The following is a 19,791-nucleotide window of genomic DNA, read 5'->3' as shown; positions in this document are numbered from 1 at the left end:
ACATGGCATGAGCAGGCATAATACAAGCAGAAGTTTTATAAGCACATGCACTTTGGGGCTTGTCATCTTGGAATGTTCTTTATTGGAAGTCAGCTGTCACACTACAAACAAGTTCAAGCTAGCCTCCTAATTGATGAGAGGCCACAACTAGCGAGACAATAGAGGATAAGACGCCATCTTGGGCATTCCAGCCCCAAGGAAGCTCTCAGCGAGTGCAGCTGCATGAGTGACCTTGGTTGTACCACACTGAACAGAAGAACTGTACAGCTGAGCCCAGTCAATCCTCAGAAATGTGACAAATTATACGTCACTGTTGATTCAAGCCACCAATTTTTGTGGTGCTTTGCTATGTAGGAGATAACTGAAATACTATCCCTGTTCCACTTAGATTCTGCATCAGTTGCCTTTAACTGTATTCATCCAATTAAGAGTACTCATTGCAGGTATAGAGAAATAGGATACTCTAATATGCTGCAAGTGAGAACTGGGGTTGGTATAACTTTCTAGAGGGCAATATGACAAAACATCAAGTGATAGACCTTAAAAAAGTTCATATCCTTTCCCAATAATTCCAATCCTAGGAACAAGACATCAATACAAGAGTGTTCATATAAGATTTTTTTCATAGCAAAAAGTTGGAAACTATGTAGTCATCTAAAAATAGAGGATTGATTAGACTATTACGTATTCATAAGGCAGAACATCATACAGTTATGAAAAATCTTTTAAATAAATATATAATGACACAGGAAGGACGCACAATACAACTTTAATGAAAACAGGATTCAACACAGTAAGATTAGCAATAAGACCCTAATCTTTGAAAACACATATACACAGAATTTTGTATTTCCAATATGCCAAAATGTTAAGTAGCAACTCTCTCTGAATAATGGGACTGTGGGTGATTTTTATTTTCTCCTTTATTTTCCAAATGTTCTATAATAAAAATAGAACTACTTCTAAAATCAGAAAAAAAAAATTATAAAACAGGTAGGAAAACAGCAAACACACTAAACATATATTCTTTTTATTTGATTTGGATTCATTCTCTGCTATTCCTTTACTAACTTAAAAATGCACTATTGGAATTACTAGAATGCATCTATATTCTGTGATTTTCAAAACAAATGTCCAAAATAAATGTAGTATAACAGGTCAATCTTGAACAAAGAAAAAATTTTACACTAAGTTACTTTCCCTACATTATTGCTTTGTATTGTGAAAACTGGCCAAAGAGTTCCTTATTTCTTCCCAGGACTTTGCCATATGGTTGTACTTTACCGGGTTTAAAATTTTAGGCTTAACAGTTTTATAATAAATATTTAATAAAATGGGTAATATATATACCTTCAACTTCAGCAAAAGCTGCTGGAAGTAAATCAATATGAAGACCAAAACTACTTTTTCATCACAGAGGCAAATCCTTTTTTCAGACCGTACCTACCTAAGGAAACGCTGTTGTCGTCAGGGCCACTGGTCGACTCTGACTCCGAGCAGCCCCATGTGAAAGAACTGCCCCACAGCGTTGCCTAGGCTGTCGTCTTCATAAGAGCAGATTGCCAGGTCTTTCTCCTGTGGAGCCACTGAGTGGGTTCGAACCGCCAACCTTTTAGATAGAAGCCGAGCATTTAGCCGTTGCACCACCAGGGCTCCTTATTCAAGGAGATCTGGGTATCAAGAATCCTAGTTATTTGGAGGGGATAGAAAACACACACATACGCACCCCCCGTAAAGTATTACAGCAAGTAGCCTTTGGGAAGATGGCTCGAGCACTGATACTGTTCGGGCAGCATTCTCTGCAGTGGTCACTAACTTCAGAAGGGCCCAGGGAATCCTCGGACTACCACAGCAGGGTGGGATTCTCTTACAGTGCAGTTCTACCGCCACCTGGGCTGAACGGAATGAAGTTGGTTTCCTCAGTCTCCCTTGCTCACAACAGCCAGTCTAGGATTGGTTTCTACTGTTTCTTCCTCAGATCACTAACTGAGCTCAACACTTGCTCTTCATTCTCCCAGGTCCAGGTGTGAACCATCTCCTACCTACCCTACATACCTTCAACTACCCGCTCTGCGATATAAAGCAAAAAGCTTCCCTAACATCACTGGTACCATCACTTTTTTTTCTCAGTTTACAGATACCCAATTTACTGTATGCCAAATTTTTTTTTTTTTTTTTTTTTTTGACCTTTAGGCACTTTGCACTCTATTGTAAGGGAACAGCGGTAGACCGCTGATGTTTTAGTCTTTCTGGCACTCTGACTTCCTGCGGTGAACTGTGTCTTCCTCTCTAATCACGTTGTTTCTGGAGGGCTTGTCAATAATAGCATCTTGGCTCCAGCCACAAGGTGAGGCAGTGACTACAGACTAGCTGGACAGTGTCTGCTCCTGCAACGGACATGTGATCCAAGCTGGTCAAAGTCCTTGTCAAAGAGTTTTTTGGAACTAGACAAGGTACCTTACCTTTTGGGTTAAAAAGGCTGCAGGTAACCATTTTTCTGGTGTATATAGTGGAGAGAAGCCTTCTATATTAAAAGAGGGCAGGCAAGGAAAAGTACTAAAGAATTCCTGTGCATCACTGTGAAATTAATGTGAAAAACAAAGCCCCCCTTTTGCTTACACTGATTGGCTTTGGGCCATTGACACTTGCAACAATAAGAATCCTGACTAAGATGACAGAAAGAAGCAGAAAAGAGCCCTGGAATGTTTAGATTTGGATAAAGGAACTTGCTTTTCTTACAATGGAGTCCCTGGGTAGTGCACATGGTTAGCCTGCTCAGCTGTTTAAAGAAAGTTCGAAGGTTCGAGTCCACCCAGAGGCCTAGCAATTCACTTCCAAAAGATCAGCCATTGAAAACTCTATGGAGCACATTTCTACTCTGACACATAGGGGCTCACCATGAGTCAGAATCAACTCCACAGCAACTGGTATGGTCTTTGGTTTTTTCTTACGATCTATTCTAAATCTTGATTTAAAATGTCTAATGAATACCTATCATGTTTGAAGCACTGGGCTCATTATGAGACTGTCCCTGTCCTTAGAGAGCTAAGAGCCCAGAAGCATCTAAGTAGTCAATGATGCATCATCTGCATCTCATGAGGGCCGTTTCTACTTCTCTCAGGTTTGTAACAGATCCGCCAATTTCAGTATTCTAAGATCTGGTCTACACTCACCTCATCCATACTATTCATAATAGTAGACTTCAGTAATATCTACTTATTCTCCTGAAATCACAATACCTTCGGTTCAGCTCAAGTTTGAACTGTGAAAGTTTCTAAATGGAAATGGGATGGTCATGGCAAGGTCTTGATGTCAGGAGAGGCTGATGAGTTGTCTGCCAAGAGGCTTCACAGGGCCTTACATTATCTTGGCCTTATCACGGGATCAGGCCGTACAATCAGTCTCTGAGCACATCCTATCTCTCTTTGAGTGGAATCATGACAACCAAACTCAACAAACAGGTGATTTACTAATTTATACTGATAGGCAAATGTCACATACAGAATATTTAAATTTAAATTTCACGAACAGTCAAATTATAAGGTTTTGAAATAGCATGGAATTTTTACTGTCATCCAGCAAAATTCACTGAATCAACAAATAACTACTGAGTATCTAGTATGAGAAATACTCAGGCTGAGGAAAAAAACACACAGCACCGAGCAAGACAGCTTTTCATGAAGCTTCCCTACCAACTAGAGCGTGGGGTAATAGGTATTAAACAAATGTGTCTTTGATTCTAACATGTATTTTTTAAATATATTGATGTTTCTGAAATAAGGATCAAGAGGTTTATTTAATATGGTCATGTCTCTCTTTTTTCTCTGCTGACAAGCTGTTATTAAATTAAATCAATGGTGTAACTTATAATCACCAGCAGCTTAGAAAGAAAGAAGGTAATTATACAATTAAATATTTAATCATAATCCTGTTAAGTGCTAAGGAGAAATATAAGGAGAGAGTCTAGTCTGATGGTGAACAGAACCTAGTCTGGTGGCGGCGGGCAGGAGGGTGGGGCTCCATTGGCTCCCTACAATCTGGTCTCGAAACAGCAGCTAGAGTGACCCTTTCAGGGAGTGAAGTTAGATCATGTCCTCTGCTCATCTCTGCAATGCCGCTCCATTTCTCCCTGACTAACAGCCAACGTCCTTACATCCTCCAGTCTAGCCCTGCTACTTCTCTGATTTCACCACCTTTTTCTCCCACACTTACTCTTATTCCTCAAACAGCCCACCTGCACTTCCACAGAACCTTAGTGCTGGCTGTTGCTTTGGTCTGGCATGCTCATCTCCAGGTAGCCACACTGCCAAAGCCCTCACAGCCTTCAAGTCTTTGCTCAAGTCAATGACACCTATCCTAGCCACCTATTAAAAACTGCAAATCACTTCTTTCATGGTCCTCCACTCCTGCTCCATTTTTTTTTTCTCATAGCACTTATATCTTCTTATGTACTACAAAATTTACTTATTATGTTTAGTTTTTTGACATTCTCTCCCTCACTCCTCAGAAGGAGAGGGTTTTTGGGTCCTTTTTGTTTACTGATGTATCCTAGGCATTGAGGCATATGAGTTCAAAATATACTGAATAAAATTGAAAGGAAGAATGAATGTGTGAATAAATTATTGGAAGACCCTGCTGCTGAGACTGAAATAATAATCAAAGTCAGGTGGCTGAGCTTCTCTCTCTATCAGATGGTGCTTCATGGACACTGCCAGCTTCTGCTGCAGTCTTTCTCCTTTTCCTATATTTCCATCCACACCAACCCCAACTCCTGAATCTTTCTTTAGATATGTCAACATCACTCTGGTTTTGGTCTAGTCTCAAGGCCAGAATGGTATTTATTCACCTTCCAGGTGACTTTGCAATTTTCTATTCTGATCCACTCTGTGGAGGTTTCTGAGCTTAACTTTCAGAGGCAGGCTTATTTCTCTTATCTAATGTTTGTGAGAAAGACTCTTCCTAGGCTTCACAACATATGTAGTCAAAAAAGATGTATACTGAGCCCTAACACATGGCATAAACAGTATACAAAACATTATAAAGAATGTAGAAGAAAAACTAGATAACTGGGAGCTCCTAAAAATCAAACACCTATGCTCATCCAAAGACTTCACCAAAAGAGTAAAAAGACTACCTACAGGCTGGGAAAAAGTTTTTAGCTACGACATTTCCGATCAGCACCTGATCTCTAAAATCTACATGATACTGCAAAAACTCAACTGCAAAAAGGCAAATAACCCAATTAAAAAATGGGCAAAAGATATGAACAGACACTTCACTAAAGAAGACATTCAGGTAGCTAACAGATATATGAGGAAATGTTCACAATCATTAACCATTAGAGAAATGCAGATCACAACTACCATGAGATTTCATCTCACTCCAACAAGGCTGGCATTAATCCAAAAAGCACAATAAATGTTAGAGAGGCTGTGGAGAGACTGGAACACTTATACACTGCTGGTGGGAATGTAAAATGGTACAACCACTTTGGAAATCGATTTGGCGCTTCCTTAAAAAGCTAGAAATAGAACTACCGTACGATCCAGCAATACCACTCCTTGGAATATATCCTAGAGAAATAAGAGCCTTTACACGAACAGATATACGCACACCCACGTTCATTGCAGCACTGTTTACGATAGCAAAAAGATGGAAGCAACCAAGGTGTCCATCAACAGATCAAGGGATAAATAAATTATGGTATATTCACACAATGGAATAGTACGCATCAATAAAGAACAGTGAGGAATCTGGGAAACACTTCATAACATGGAGGAACCTGGAAGGCATTATGCTGAGTCAAATGAGTCAGTTGCAAATGGACAAATATTGTATGAGACCACTATTATAAGAACTTGAGAAATAGTTTAAACTGAGAAAAAAACATTCTTTCGTGGTTACGAGAGGGGGGAGGGAGGCGGGGTGGGAGAGGGGCATTCACTAATTAGATAGTAGATAAGAACTGCTTTAAGTGAAGGGAAAGACAGCACACAATACAGGGGAGGTCAGCACAGTTGGACTAAAGCAAAAGCAAGTAAGTTTCCTGAATAAACTGGATGCTTCGCAGGCCAACGTAGCAGGGGCAGGGGTCTGGGGACCATGGTTTCAGGGGACATCTAAGTCAATCGGCCTAATAAAATCTATTAAGAAAACATTCTGCATCCCATTTTGAAGTGTGCAATCTGGGGTCTTAAATGCTAGCAAGCAGCCATCTAAAATGGGTCAATCGGTCTCAACCCACCTGGATCAAAGGAAAAGGAAGAACACCAAGGATGCAAGGCGATTATGAGCCCAAGAGACAGAAAGGGCCACATGAACCAGAGACTACATCATCCTGGGACCAGAAGAACAAGATGGTGCCCGGCTACAACCAATGACTGCCCTGACAAGGAACACGACAGAGAACCCCTGAGGGAGCAGGAGAGCAGTGGGATGCACACCCCAAATTCTTATAAGACCAGACTTAATGGTCTGACTGCGACTAGAAGGACCCCAGTGTTCATGGCCCCCAGACCTTCTGTTGGCCCCGGATAGGAACCATTCCCAAAGCCAACTCTTCAGACATGGATTAGACTGGACAATGGGTTGGAGAGGGATGCTGGTGAGGAGTGAGCTTCTTCGATCAGGTGGACACTTGAGACTGTGTTGGCATCTCCTGCCTGGAGGGTAGATGAGAGGGGGGAGGGGCTTAAAAGCTGGAGAAATGGACACGAAAAGAGAGAGTGGAGGGAGAGAATGGGCTGTCTCACTAGGGGGAAAGCAATTGTGAATGTGTACCAAGGTGTATATGGGTTTTTGTGTGAGAGACTGACTTGATTTGTAAACTTCCACTTAAAGCACAATAAAAATTATTTAAAAAAAAAAGAGATGTACACTGCATAGCATTCATCACAGTATGTAATTATTTGTGCGATTATTTTATTATCGTCTCTCCAACTAATTCAACTACAAACCCCTTAAGAGCAGGGCCCACATCTGTTTCGTTCATAAAATCTAAAATGCTTGGCAAACAGTAAATGGCAAGTATTTGTTGAATGAATATGAAATTCCCAGTCTGCACCTACATACAGGTAAATGGTCTTTAGGTACTGAGATAAAATTTTTCTTTAAGAGGAGAAAATAAGAAGGGTTGAGTCTGCTTACTGATGCGGAGGAGTAGAAGATAAAGGTGGGCGTCCTTTGTAAAAGTCAGATTTTTGCAATCTAAAACGCCAGGTCCTCTCAAGCAGCTCAAAAACCAAACCATCATCAGCACCTCCACCTAGGGCTCCCACCACCTACTCCCCATTCAGTCAAGGATACCCTCATTCTTGTGGCTACTCAGATACAAAAGCTTTGAGTAGCTTTTGACCTCTTTTTCTCTGTCAGCCTCCTAGCTCAACAAGACTCCTAAGGCCTGTCAACTCCTCTTTAATACCTTTGATTAATGGCGTCCTTCCTTTCATTTCTGCTGCCATCAGCTAACTCAGTTCAAGCAACTAACTCCCAGATTATGGCAGCAGACTAAGGATTGGTCTCCCTCATTCATGCTGCCTATGTTAAAATCTCCCTAAACACCTTTACTTTAGTTATTAATGCTATACCAACAAACATTTGCAATGGCTTGGCTAAAAAATAAAAGCCTCAGTCTGAAATCTGAAGCCTAGGCACAATATGGCTCCAAACAGCACTCCTAGTTTTACCTCCCATTATCCCAACCAAAACCCACTGCCTCTTCGAGTTGATTCCGACTCATAGTGACCCTACAGAACAGAGTGGAACTGCTCCACAGAGTTTCACAGAGCGCCTGGTGGATTCGAACTGCTGACCTTTTGGTTAGCAGCTGTAGCACTTAACTGCTACGCCACCAGGGTTTCCACCGTTACCCCAGTATTCTCTAAATTAACATCACTTACCAGCAGGTAGTTATCACCACACACATTATACATGTTCCCACACCCATGGATTTATCCTACCAGTCATTCATATCCACCCGTCCAAATCCCATCCATCCCCCCAGGCCCAGCCCAACTCCTACCTCTTCCAGAAAGGCACAGCCTAATTTTAATTTGCCACTTCTGATGTAAATAACTAGCATCACTTTTCATACCATTAACCCCAACTTATACAAACACATATACATATAACTTTTCACCATCAGCCTCAGCTTATGCAGATCTGTTATATAAAAGTGAAAAGGTCACAGGAGAAAAGTATTTGTTAGCATATGCTAGAAAACCCTTTTACTTTCAGTAGGCTTTGACTTTCACAGGACAGAAGAAGGTAGCAAGGGGTGTTTACAACAGGCCAGTCTTCAGAGCTTTTTTGTTTTTCTACTCTTCCTTTCCTTCCCACCCCCTCCCCCCACCCCACCCGGCTTCCTAAACATACAACAATTCTCAGAATAAGAAACAAACAAAGGGGTCCATCCAGATTAGGGGAAAAAAAATCATTTGAGAAATCCAGAAAAGAATCTCCAAATATAACCACTTGTTATATTCCTTTTGTTCTATCCTGATTAATTCCTTAAAAGAGCCATCATCATCATCATTAAAAAAAAAACAAAAACCCTTGCCGTCAAGTTGATTCTGACTTACAGTGGCCCTACAGGACAGAATAGAACTGCCCCATAAGGTTTCCAGGGCTGTAACCTTTATGTAAGCAGACTGTCACATCTTTCTCCTGCAGGGCAGCTAGTGGGTTCAAACCACCTACCTTTTTAGTTAGCAGCTGAGCACTTAACCACTGCACCATCAGGGCTCCTGGTCATCATCATAGACGTCATTTATTTAGAGGCTGACTAGACGCCAGACATTAAGCTATACAGTGGAAATTGCAAGCAGAGTACACCAGTTCTGAGTAGTGGTCTCAGGGCTAAAGAGAAGGGCAGTGGGATTTCACAACAAAATCCACTGTGGTTGGACATCCTGGATACATATATAGTTCTGGCACCCCAACCTTAAAACTCTAAACGCACTAAAACACTGATTTATAGTAAATCTCATGGATTGAACTGTGTCCCCCAAAAATGAGTCAACTTGGTTAGGCCATGATCCCCAGTATTGTGTGGCTGTCCTCCATTTTGTGATTTTCCTACGTGTTATAAATCATAATCTATGCCTGTGGTTAAAGAGGATTAGGGTGGGATGTAATACCCTTGCTCAGGTCGCATCTCTGATCCAATGTAAAGGGAGTTTCCCTGGGGTGTGGCCTGCATCACCTTTTATCTTACAAGAGATATAAGGAAAGGGAAGCAAGTAGAGAATGGGGGACCTCATACCACCAAGAAAACACTACCAGGAACAGAGCATGTCCTTTGGACCTGGGGTCCCTATGCCTGAGAAGCAACTCGACCTGGGGATGAATGATGACAAGAACCTTCCTCGAGAGCCGACAGAGAGAGAAGGCTTTCCCCTGGAGCTGATGCCCTTAGTTTGGACTTGTAGCCTGCTGGACTGTGAGAGAATAAATCTCTCTTTGTTAAAGCGATCCACTTGTGGCATTTCTGTTATAGCAGTACTAGGTGATTAAGACAGTAAACCTTCATAATGTCACAGCAAGGTGTAATTTTCCTTTATGAAGATTCCATTTTTAAATTACATGTTTGTCCCATTTTCTGTTCAATGTCTGTTTCTCTACCAGGTTATAGGCTCCAGGAGAGCAGGGCCCCTGTTGTGTGGTCTCCATTGAATCCCCAAGCACTGAGTACACTACCTGGCATATACCAGGCACTCCTGAGTAGATGTAAAAGAATGGCTGAGTTCCAAGACCCTATTAATATAAGACTAGAAAACAGATTTTGGGGAGTTAAACTATCTTTTGTATATGGTTTGGCCTATCAGCCTAATCACTGTACTTGTTTCTATGAAATAATACATCTCTAGTCCCAAGCAACCAACTTATGAAAGGACACATACTGTAAGGCTGCTTATACTGCCTTGTATCTTTAGGTATAGAAAGAGGAAGACCAAGAAAAAGAAAAAAGATAATGGGAAAGAGCTGTTACGAGAATCAAATGAGTTTAATACACCAAAGTGTCCCCTAGCACTTAGTAAGTCCACATTCCCAACACCATGTCCCCCTTGCAACACACTGTATGCTTTTTTCTATATTATAAACTCTTTGAGGTTCAGACCACAGTTCATAGTTGTGTTGGACCTAACGAATTAGCATAAAGTGCTTTTTATATAGTACAGTCCGAAACGCTTCTGTCATTAATGTTAAAAAACACAGCATCCACAAATTGCTCTGAAGCATGATATTGCTCCAGTAATCAAAATCTGATTATATTATAGCATTAAAGCACCAAACAATTTTAACTATCGAATACATAGTAATTTATTTTAACATTCTTATGGCAGTTGTGTTAGGTTCCCCATCTTCGCTCATATTTCAAATTGTGATAATCTCCAAAGAAACAGATATTTTTTTCTCACTTGCAGCCTTAAACAGCTGTTCCATACTAGAACTCCCCTAGTTGTAGGACAGTTTGAAATTCTCAGCACACATTAGATCCAGCTATCACAGATATGAAATGAAACCTCATTAGCTAAAATCAAACACTCTTCAATTTGCATATCTCAGAAAAAGTTCAATTTTCAGAAGTTAAAATTTTAAGAAAAAGCAATATGAAAAGATAGCCTCACAAAATTTACATACTATTTTATTATCCTTCAAAAATATTTCTGATCCCCAATCCTGCCACACTAGACAATAAATGACCTTTAAATAATCAGAACAAAGTTTCTCACTATTCAGGCAACACTGTTTTAAGATTTACTCGATTTACTCGGCACTTTGATTTTTACCATCCTAAAGCTTTTTTTTTTTTTAAAGCTTTGAGGCACAAAGGGATTGTCAGTGACACATCCGTTGTAAGCTGCCATGACCTGTCATTACAGAGTCATTAAGGGCATTTTCAAGGAGTAAGCAGAAAGCTTTTTAAGTTTCAAATATAGATGATTATCTTCTATACTTGATAGGTTACATTACTTGATTTCTAGCAAGAATATGGACTATGTAAAGCTATACTTCCTAAGTTATAAAAATTAACTAATAAATTTTCAGTATTCTTCACAAAGATAAATAGCATGAATTAATTTTTTAAAATATAGGAACTAAATAATCAAACTCAAACTCTGTGTGTATGTATGTATACACACACAGGTAATAAAATAATTTACAGGCTGGCTAGCTTAAAGTACACAGAAAAACTACTTTTCTCAGAAAAAAATTAAAGTATTAAATATTTACCTTTTATATAAGGCATTAATTTTCAGATATAATTTTTGGGGCCAAGCTGATGTAAAGTAAAATACTGTCTATATATTATATATTCTGTTACCTAACTAAACTTTTATTAAAGAACTAATTTCAAAAAAGTATATCAAATAAACTGATTGTCCAACTCAAGTCTTCTGAACAACTCACTCTGATCAGGTTCTTTTGTTGACAGTAGCACTATATCTGCTTCCATGTAGTTCTGCAGGGAGGAAGATTATGTATACAAATGCTCCACAAGGAAATGTAAGCAGAAAAAGCAGCAAATAGAAAGAAAGAAAGCAAATCCAACTATGGCACTACATACGTCTACACTTATCTGGGAGATGATATGGCTGTCCATACAAAGCTTAAAAGGAGAGAATAAAATAGCTATGCGGGATACCAAAGCTAAGCAGCTTTCCATATTTCCCATGTCCTCTCTTCTTAGCATTGTGAGTTTATTATTTTGTAGAATACTGTAAATTCTCAGAACAGTATAAGACTCAGAGAAATTTAGAAATGGAATGAAATTTACTAGTTGCCTTTTTCAGCCAGCCTAATTTAAACATGTGAAGACTAAGCTCCAAAGTCAAGATCACAGCCCAGCTCTCCTCTTTCCCTCATACTACCCACAAAGATGCAACTGTCAATACCAAAATATTATCCAAAGTCAAATTCTTCTGGTAATGTGCCATTTTAAACAACAACCAGCATTTGTTCAAGAGAGAAATAATTCGAGAGTTAAATGTACTTCACTTGAGAACAAAGAAGCAGAAGCAACTCAAGTTCTTTGGGTCTCCCTTCTTGCTATGGGGGCCTCGTGGGAACACAGGATGAGGAACAGCAGGAGGGCCAACGGGTGGTGGTTTTTATTGCCCTTTCCATCTTGCCTCTTCCCATGTGAACAAAATCCACCCTGCTCACTAGATTACCTCCCTTTCTTATAACTTTATCAATAACCTTTCTTCATCTAAGAAAGAATAATGACGAAACGTATTCACCAACCGTAATCATTTTCCTACCTCAGACTCCTATCTTTCCTTCTACTCCGAATATTCTAAAGATAGTTCACGTTCCTGCTGTTTTTCATCTTGCTGTCTTTGCAGACTGTTAAGTTTCAATGGCATGTCACTGTTGTTTTATTATGTGGTATGACAATGGAAATAATAATTCTGACTACTTCCCATGATTAAAATGAGATTCAGACGTGGTAATATATGTGAAAGCACTTTGTAAATAGTAAAGTTCAAGATAAAAGTAGTGTCCATATCATATTAGAATGATAAAGCATCACTTACTTCTCATAAGAATACAAGTAAAAACTTTCTAGGAAATTATAGTCCACATAGGGATTTAGCTAATCTTGAAAAAAATTAGTTTTCTGACACAATCCAGAAAGGAAAAGCAGTACACCTAACATTCAGGAAATCATATAGTTGTCAATGGTTAGTTTACTTAAAAGAAGTCTACATTTCTATAATATGCTCAATTTTATAACAAATTACTTTCATAATATAAACCACTGATTACAACTGTTTCGATGTGATTACTGGCTATAGATTAATAGATATAACAAAAACCCACAAGTTTAAAAATGATGGCTATGTTTTCAGAATTAAAGTAAATTTATTACATTTTTCTTAATATTGTCCTGATTTTCCTGAGAAACTTACTTAGGCATGGCACTCAAATAAAATTTTGATTTGCTTAAGTTGACATAAAGGAAAATTTAATCAAAATAGCTAGTAAAACAAACAAAATTTCAGCCTTTCTAATAGCTCAGTTCGAAATTAAAACATATTCAGCTCACACAGAATAGCATTTCATACTGTCATACAAACATTCATATAAGAATGTACACACTGACAGAAATTAAAATAATATTGACAATTCTAGTGTCACTTCTATTCTTATAAGATCAATTAGGTTTAATGTACAGTAGCTGAAATTAAATTGGAAAAAATTAAATAAATTAAATTGAAAAACACTGTCTTGTCTTTCTTCAGAAATATAAATACTACATCCAAAAAAAAAAAAAAAACAAAAAAAAACACCCTTTCTCATGGCAATACAAACTCAGTTTAATTCCGAATGAAAATAACCACTAGAAAAATAATTGGGGACTCTAAGCTTTTACTCATGTCTTTATTTTTTTAGACCATGTAGTAATACAATCTTCAAATAAAAGACTTAACCAAAAAATATCCAGAAAAGGACCACACCATGAAACTACTGTTCCTGTAACTCATTTCTGCTTTCTCTATTTCTATATCTCAAAGCAAGCATTCTTTTTTTTTTTATTAACTTTTATTGAGCTTCAAGTGAACGTTTACAAATCAAGTCAGTCTGTCGCATATAAGTTTATATACATCTTACTCCGTACTCCCACTTGCTCTCCCCCTAATGAGTCAGCCCTTCCAGTCTCTCCTTTCGTGACAATTTTGCCAGCTTCCAACTCTCTCTATCCTCCCATCCCCCCTCCAGACAGGAGATGCCAACACAGTCTCAAGTGTCCACCTGATATAATTAGCTCAGTCTTCATCAGCATCCCTCTCCTACCCACTGTCCAGTCCCTTTCATGTCTGATGAGTTGTCTTCAGGGATGGTTCCTGTCCTGTGCCAACAGAAGGTTTGGGGACCATGACCACCGGGATTCCTCTAGTCTCAGTCAGACCATTAAGTATGGTCTTTTTAAAAGCAAGCATTCTTAACATCTATAAATACTCCCTGACATTTTATATGAATATCCTTCTAAATTTTTTAAATATACAGGTATTATAACTTAGTAGAAGTATGGGAAGAACTTTAAAAAGTCCTTAGTAAAAATAACTTACTACGCCTGATGAAATAAAGGTATCTTGACCTGAGTATCTGTTATTATTAATAAACTAACTCTCAATTAAATCCTGTGTTTAAACACTCTCTTTCAAGCCTTTGTTCCTTAAAAATTAAACAAAAATTTTTTTTTTTTAAACAACAGCAACAACAAAAACAAGCTCTTAAATAAACCCAGGTTCCCAACCTAAAACAAAAATAAAGCCATATTTATTTTCCCTTGGGGGGTATAATTTTCTTTCCTTCATGATGTTGACCTCAAGCATTGTGTTTGTCTCTAAGTACTACCAAATTAACTTTGAATAGAAATTAGTTCAATACTTTATAGAATTATTTTTAAGGTGGACTGGTCATATTTTCTCTGCAAACTCTGTTGAAAGCCTTTTATTCAAACACAAACATACCAGTAAAACACTCTAACTTAGATAATACTTAAATCGAGGCAAAATTACAAACAATGCTCCAATAGATATTTTTGAAATATTCAGTATTTCTCTTTGTTTTTATTTTCCACCCTGTCACTGTTCATTTGTCTATACCTAGCTTTACCTCACTTTTGCTACTTATAAACAGCTCTGGTCAAAATATACTGGAAAAGAAGCCACTTAAACAACAAAAAAAGATTGTAACATAACTCAAAGATCATTTTTGTTTGATTTCTATGAACACACATAATCAAGGATCAAAAACTTTAAGTACCATGCAGGTAAAGACAAATGACTATAAAGCTCTATCTCCCAGGACCATATACAAAAGCCCCTTAAATCATCTTATTTCTAAATTAATGAGTGTTCAGACAAATAACATCAGAAAACTAAGCGTGTCGTTTTTTTCTCTCAAAATTCCAACAGTATATAACATAAAGAATAAAGTCTACATCACATGAAAACCCAAACAAAACCTGTTGTCATCAATTCCGACTCATAGCGACCCTATAGGATAGAACAGGATTACCCCACTGGGTTTCCAAGGAGCGCCTGGTGGATGTGAACTGCAGACCTTCTGGTTAGCAGTCATAGCTCTTAACCACTATGCCACCACGGTTTCCACATCACATGAGAAACCTTAAAAAATCACATCCACACATACAACTATTCAGCTGAAGATGAATCACAACATCCAAATTACCAGGAGGGAAAAAATCATTGAAAAACTCACTTTATATAGTATCTTGCACCTTCAAAAGTATATGCTTCTTCCCAGCCAGTAGGCAAATCTAAAAAACATATACGTTGTAATTAGAATTATTTCAATGTTAAGACACCAAAATAAATGTTTCAACCCATCTTAATGATTAGTTTTCAGGATTAGCTATTTTCATTTATTAAGCAGATCTCTGAAGAAAAAAAAGGGATGGACTGGTAATAAAATTGGTAGTAGATATAGCATCATTTTGGGGAAAATGGCACTTCAAATTTAAAGCCAACAGAAAAGTATCAACAATATTAGAAATTATCTGACATGATTATAATCTTTAATGATCAGGATGGAGGGAAACCATGCTCTGGCATTCCAAAATAGCAAAGGGAAGCCTTCTAATCCTAGGTAAAACACCCATAAACAATTGGCAAAAAACCAAAACCTGTGCATCAAAGGCAACGCCTACCCTTTTCTTCGGCATCTATTTAAGAGGTATTTCTCAGATGCATAAATGAATCCATCTAGGAAGTGTCACAGATGAGAAGAACAGCCTCCTAAATACTCAATTAGGAGAAAAGAAATCTGACACTGCATATTTACGCTTGTGTGTTTCTACATGCTTGACTTCAAAAGATGTGAAGTTTCAAGTAATAAACCTGGGAATGATTCAGGTGATTTTGTGCCACATATAACCTATAAATGATAACTGGCTTGAATTTAATCATAACACCTCTCTGACATAAAAAGCCATTACTGTATGTACAATACCAGAGTCAAAGTAAACCAGTGCAGAAAAAAAAAATAATGTGAAATCATTTAAGAGAATAAAATTTTTCAGTGTAAATGTTATCAAATCTGTGGGGGTAGTTACGAAACACATTTATATTACACATAACAAAACAAGCATAAAAAACCAATTCTGTAGGGTGATGTGGCTAAGTAATTTAAATGTCATATTGTCTTTTATGAAATAAATTTATTACTACCCAAAAGGGAAAAAAGGCCATCAAAGTTGAAGGACGTATGCAAAACATTGAAAAGGTATATTAAACTCCAGGACTGCACCGGGGAGTTAAAAAATATGATGGTGTATTAGAAATGTCTTCAAAATATAACCGCATCATGCTTGCTCCAGGAGCCTTCCCCTTCCTCCTCCACCTTTCTGTAAGTTTGGAGACACCAGTCACTTCACTGAACTCCAGCATTATTAGAAAAGGTAGGCTTGTTCAATATCCAGGCAACTTTCAGAGAGTCACAGAATCTCTGAGTTACACAGCAAGTACTCTGGAGGGCAGCTCTAAGGACTGCTGAAACCGGTCTCACCTTCAACCCAAGCTGTTCTCAAGCTTTTCCAAATGCCAGAACTAGAGGCAGGCCAGTAAGAGAACACATGTTACATTTCAAACACAAACAAGTTTCACGAATGTAAACAAAGAACGACAAAAGAAAGCCAGACCAGCACTGAAGCTAGCATCAACCCTTCTCATGTTCAACTCACATTTAGCATCCAAACAAGCTACGAAAGACACCAGAGGGATCGGTTTCCCCACCAATCCCCTCCAATTAGAGCACAAATGGCCCCCACACAGGGCACCCCCTTGCACGCCCACCGCCTCCTGGCGGTCTGGGCAACCTCTGTGCTGCTGCCAGAGACTTGGAATCTGGATCGCCAGCAACTACAGCTGCAAACGACGCCTCCGACTATTGCTGCTCCTCCCGTGGCAGGAGGGAAAGCGCTAAGCGTTCCCAGAGCTAATCTCTGTTACAGGGAAGACTGCAGCACCCCCAAACTCCTCTCCTCTTCTATCACCACCTCCCCACAAGTCCCACCTAGGAGGGGGAGGAAGCTGCACCGCAAGAAGCAGCTCTCCGAAGAGGAGGGATAGGATGTGGATTTATTATCCTGGCCGACAAGTGGCAGGGTCCCGGGCAGCAGAGAGGGGAGAGGATTTCCCAAAGGTTGATCCAGGATGAAATGGTTGTTGGGGGCGGCGGGGAGATGCAGGAGCGGCTGCGGGTAATTCCAGGTTTCCAGGGAGAGGGGAGCTGACCACGTTGGGGCTGGGGGGTGACCAGACTGGGATCAGGAAAGAGGGCGCAGAAAGAGGGCGCCGTCTCCAAGCGGGGATGAACAGCGGAGGAGAAAGAAGCGTCCATGGACTCGACAGAACTACCGTCAGCGGAGCCGCCGCGGCCCCTGTACCTGCAGCCGCCCCCGCCCGGCCTCCGCCCCACCTCGCCGCCTCCCCGGGACGGCGGCTCGGGGCAGGTTGTTGGGAGCCCGGGCAGCCCGTGCTCTGCCGCCTCCTCCAGGCGGAGCCCAACTCCGCTCGGGCCCGGCCGGGCTCAGCGTTACCTGTGCTCTGCCGCCGGTGTCCGGTGACTACGGCCTCGCCGGTGACCGGGTGCAGCCAGGTAGTGCTCTTCGCCTCCTCACTGCAGGGGCGAGAGAAGGGGCAAAGACCGAGCGTGAGCAGGGGCTCGGGAGTACGCTGAGGGGGCTGCAGGGGCACAGACGGGCGGCTCTCTCCCCCGCTCGTCAGCCTCCCTCCCTCGCTCCCTCTCGCACCCTCCGGACCCTCCACGCCGCCCCCGGCTCTTTACTTGATGAAGAAGACTCGGCCGCCCCTGGTGATCCCGTAAGTCCAGGATCGGGGCAGCGAGCAGATCCACTCCAGGTTCAGATCCGCCGCCATGTCTGATCCCCAGCCGCCGCCGCCGCCGCCTTCTCCTGCTGCCGCCGCGGCTGCCGAGGGAGGAGGGAGCGAGCGAGCGAGCGAAGGGAGCGCGGAGCGAGCGCGGCCGGAGCGCGCCTGCCCGGCCCGGCGCGCCCCCGCGAGCGCCCTATCCCCTCGGGCGGCGCCTGCCCGGCCGCCCGGGCTGGGTCCGGCCCGCGTCGCCGCCTCTCCGCATCCTCCCCGGCCGCCCCGCCGGCCGCCCCGCCGCGCACTCGGGGGATGGGCGAGCCGGCGCAGCGCCCCACAGCCAGACCCCTCCCTCGAGCCCCTCCCGCGCTCCCGCCCCCTCGCCCTTCCAAAGGTTCCGGGATCGATAAAAAGCGCGTCCTGCACCCAGGGCTTCGCCCCAAGGCTTCCCAGCCTAGAGAGTGATTGAAAGGAAACGTAATCCCCGCGCCCCTGATTTCGTTCTCTTTAAAACAACAAAAACACATTATCCGAGCTTTGTTTTATAACAGCTATTCCATGTCCAAGAGCTTTTTCAAAATATATATGTAGCTTTAAAATAGAAAGCAGTTTTTATTAAAGCACACCGTAGGCTTTCCTGTTTGTGTTTTGTGTGCCAATATCAAAGGTTTGAGTAGTTACCGTGGGCTCATGAAATATGAGTAGACTCAGACTTGACAAAACAATTTTTTCTCCTCCTAGGCCCCTTAAATCATATAGTGTTTTATAAAATAAAAACTCGCCTTTTCTCTTACATCCTTTAAAGAGTCACTTATCAACATGGATTTTTACTTTAACCTATTTCCCATAAGTTACTATAATAGCTAGTTTTACAGAGTGAACGTGTACCTTTAAAAAATCTTCACGACGACCTTAAAATACTATTCTAATTCCCGTCTTACAGGTGGGAAAAATGAGGCTTAAAGAGGCAGAATAACTCGCACAAGGTCATATTATTAAATGACAAAGCCCGGATTCAAATTTGGGCTCTAGAATTTAAAAATTTCTTTTTGCAGTACCACCTTGATATACTTCCACCCTCCACCTTGCACCCCCTCGCCAATTCCCCACCCTGCTTGGTTCTTTGAACAAGAGAAGGGCAGCTTGCACTGCAGTTGAGACCTTCTCCCTAAACACCACCTAAGGGTACTTGCCCCTTCTCCTTGTCTCTGGAATTGCTTATGCATCTTTACAGCAAGATGACTCATTCCAACGGGATACACAGTTCAATAATAATAGTACTACTTGGTATTCTTATAGCACCTTTTTCTGACCAGGTTCTGGGTGCCTCGGAAGTATTATCTCATTCATCTTCCCAGTAGCCCCAAGAAGCAAATCATCTTTTTCAACATTTAAGGAAATTAAGGCACGGAAAGGTAAATGACCTTGGCCAAAGCCATATCCAGCGAGTCAGGTGGGGCCTGAATGAGCATGCAGTTTCGTGGGACTTTTTCTTCCATACTCTTAATTCCTCAAGGCCATTCTGTCTTTGGTGAGAAAGAGTCTGCAATTATTGCTATCATTTTCCTGTCCATTTGCATACATAGGGGAAAAAATAACATCAGTTTAATATTTTCTCTTTTCTGTTCCTTTGTCTTCTGCTCTTTCATTTCACTAATTACTTCTTGACATCTTATCTCCTGCCGCGTCTCTGGAAAAAAATACTTTTTTTTTTTTTAATTCAATGAATAACTAGCAGGAAATGTTCCACGTTAACATCAGTGGCCACTGAGTATAACATAGCAAGAAAATCGAGAGCTATTGTGCTTGAGTCGGAATCGACTCAATGGCAGTGGTGGTGGGTTTATTGTGCTGTCATTACAAAAAAAATCTAAAGTGAATCTTTTGATATCATAATAACTTTAGAAATATAGCGCATGTTTGTCTA

General features: G+C 40.7%; 1 protein-coding gene across 19 annotated transcripts in view; it reads right to left on the bottom strand.

The window, feature by feature from the left end:
* The window catches only part of PLEKHA5 (pleckstrin homology domain containing A5), a 256,773-nt gene extending 238,625 nt beyond the window's left edge, over positions 1 to 18,148 (bottom strand). For 4 of the 19 annotated variants that reach the window (XM_049882571.1, XM_049882574.1, XM_049882582.1 and 1 more), the window contains exons 1-3: positions 17,824 to 18,084; positions 17,576 to 17,655; positions 15,238 to 15,295 (exon numbers count right to left, since the gene is read on the bottom strand). In XM_049882571.1, coding sequence (XP_049738528.1) covers positions 15,238 to 15,295; positions 17,576 to 17,655; positions 17,824 to 17,915 — 230 coding nt within the window. In that variant the 5' untranslated portion in view covers positions 17,916 to 18,084. Of the gene's footprint in view, positions 1 to 1,447; positions 8,325 to 15,237; positions 15,296 to 17,575; positions 17,656 to 17,823 lie in introns of those variants that run through there. The other 15 variants (XM_049882581.1, XM_049882576.1, XM_049882585.1 and 12 more) reach the window with 10 other exon arrangements.
* Positions 18,149 to 19,791: the final 1,643 nt, after the last annotated feature.

The sequence above is a fragment of the Elephas maximus genome, chromosome 4, assembly GCF_024166365.1.
Source record: "Elephas maximus indicus isolate mEleMax1 chromosome 4, mEleMax1 primary haplotype, whole genome shotgun sequence".
Classification (NCBI taxonomy): domain Eukaryota; kingdom Metazoa; phylum Chordata; class Mammalia; order Proboscidea; family Elephantidae; genus Elephas; species Elephas maximus.
This window is presented reverse-complemented; position numbering and strand designations above follow the sequence as displayed.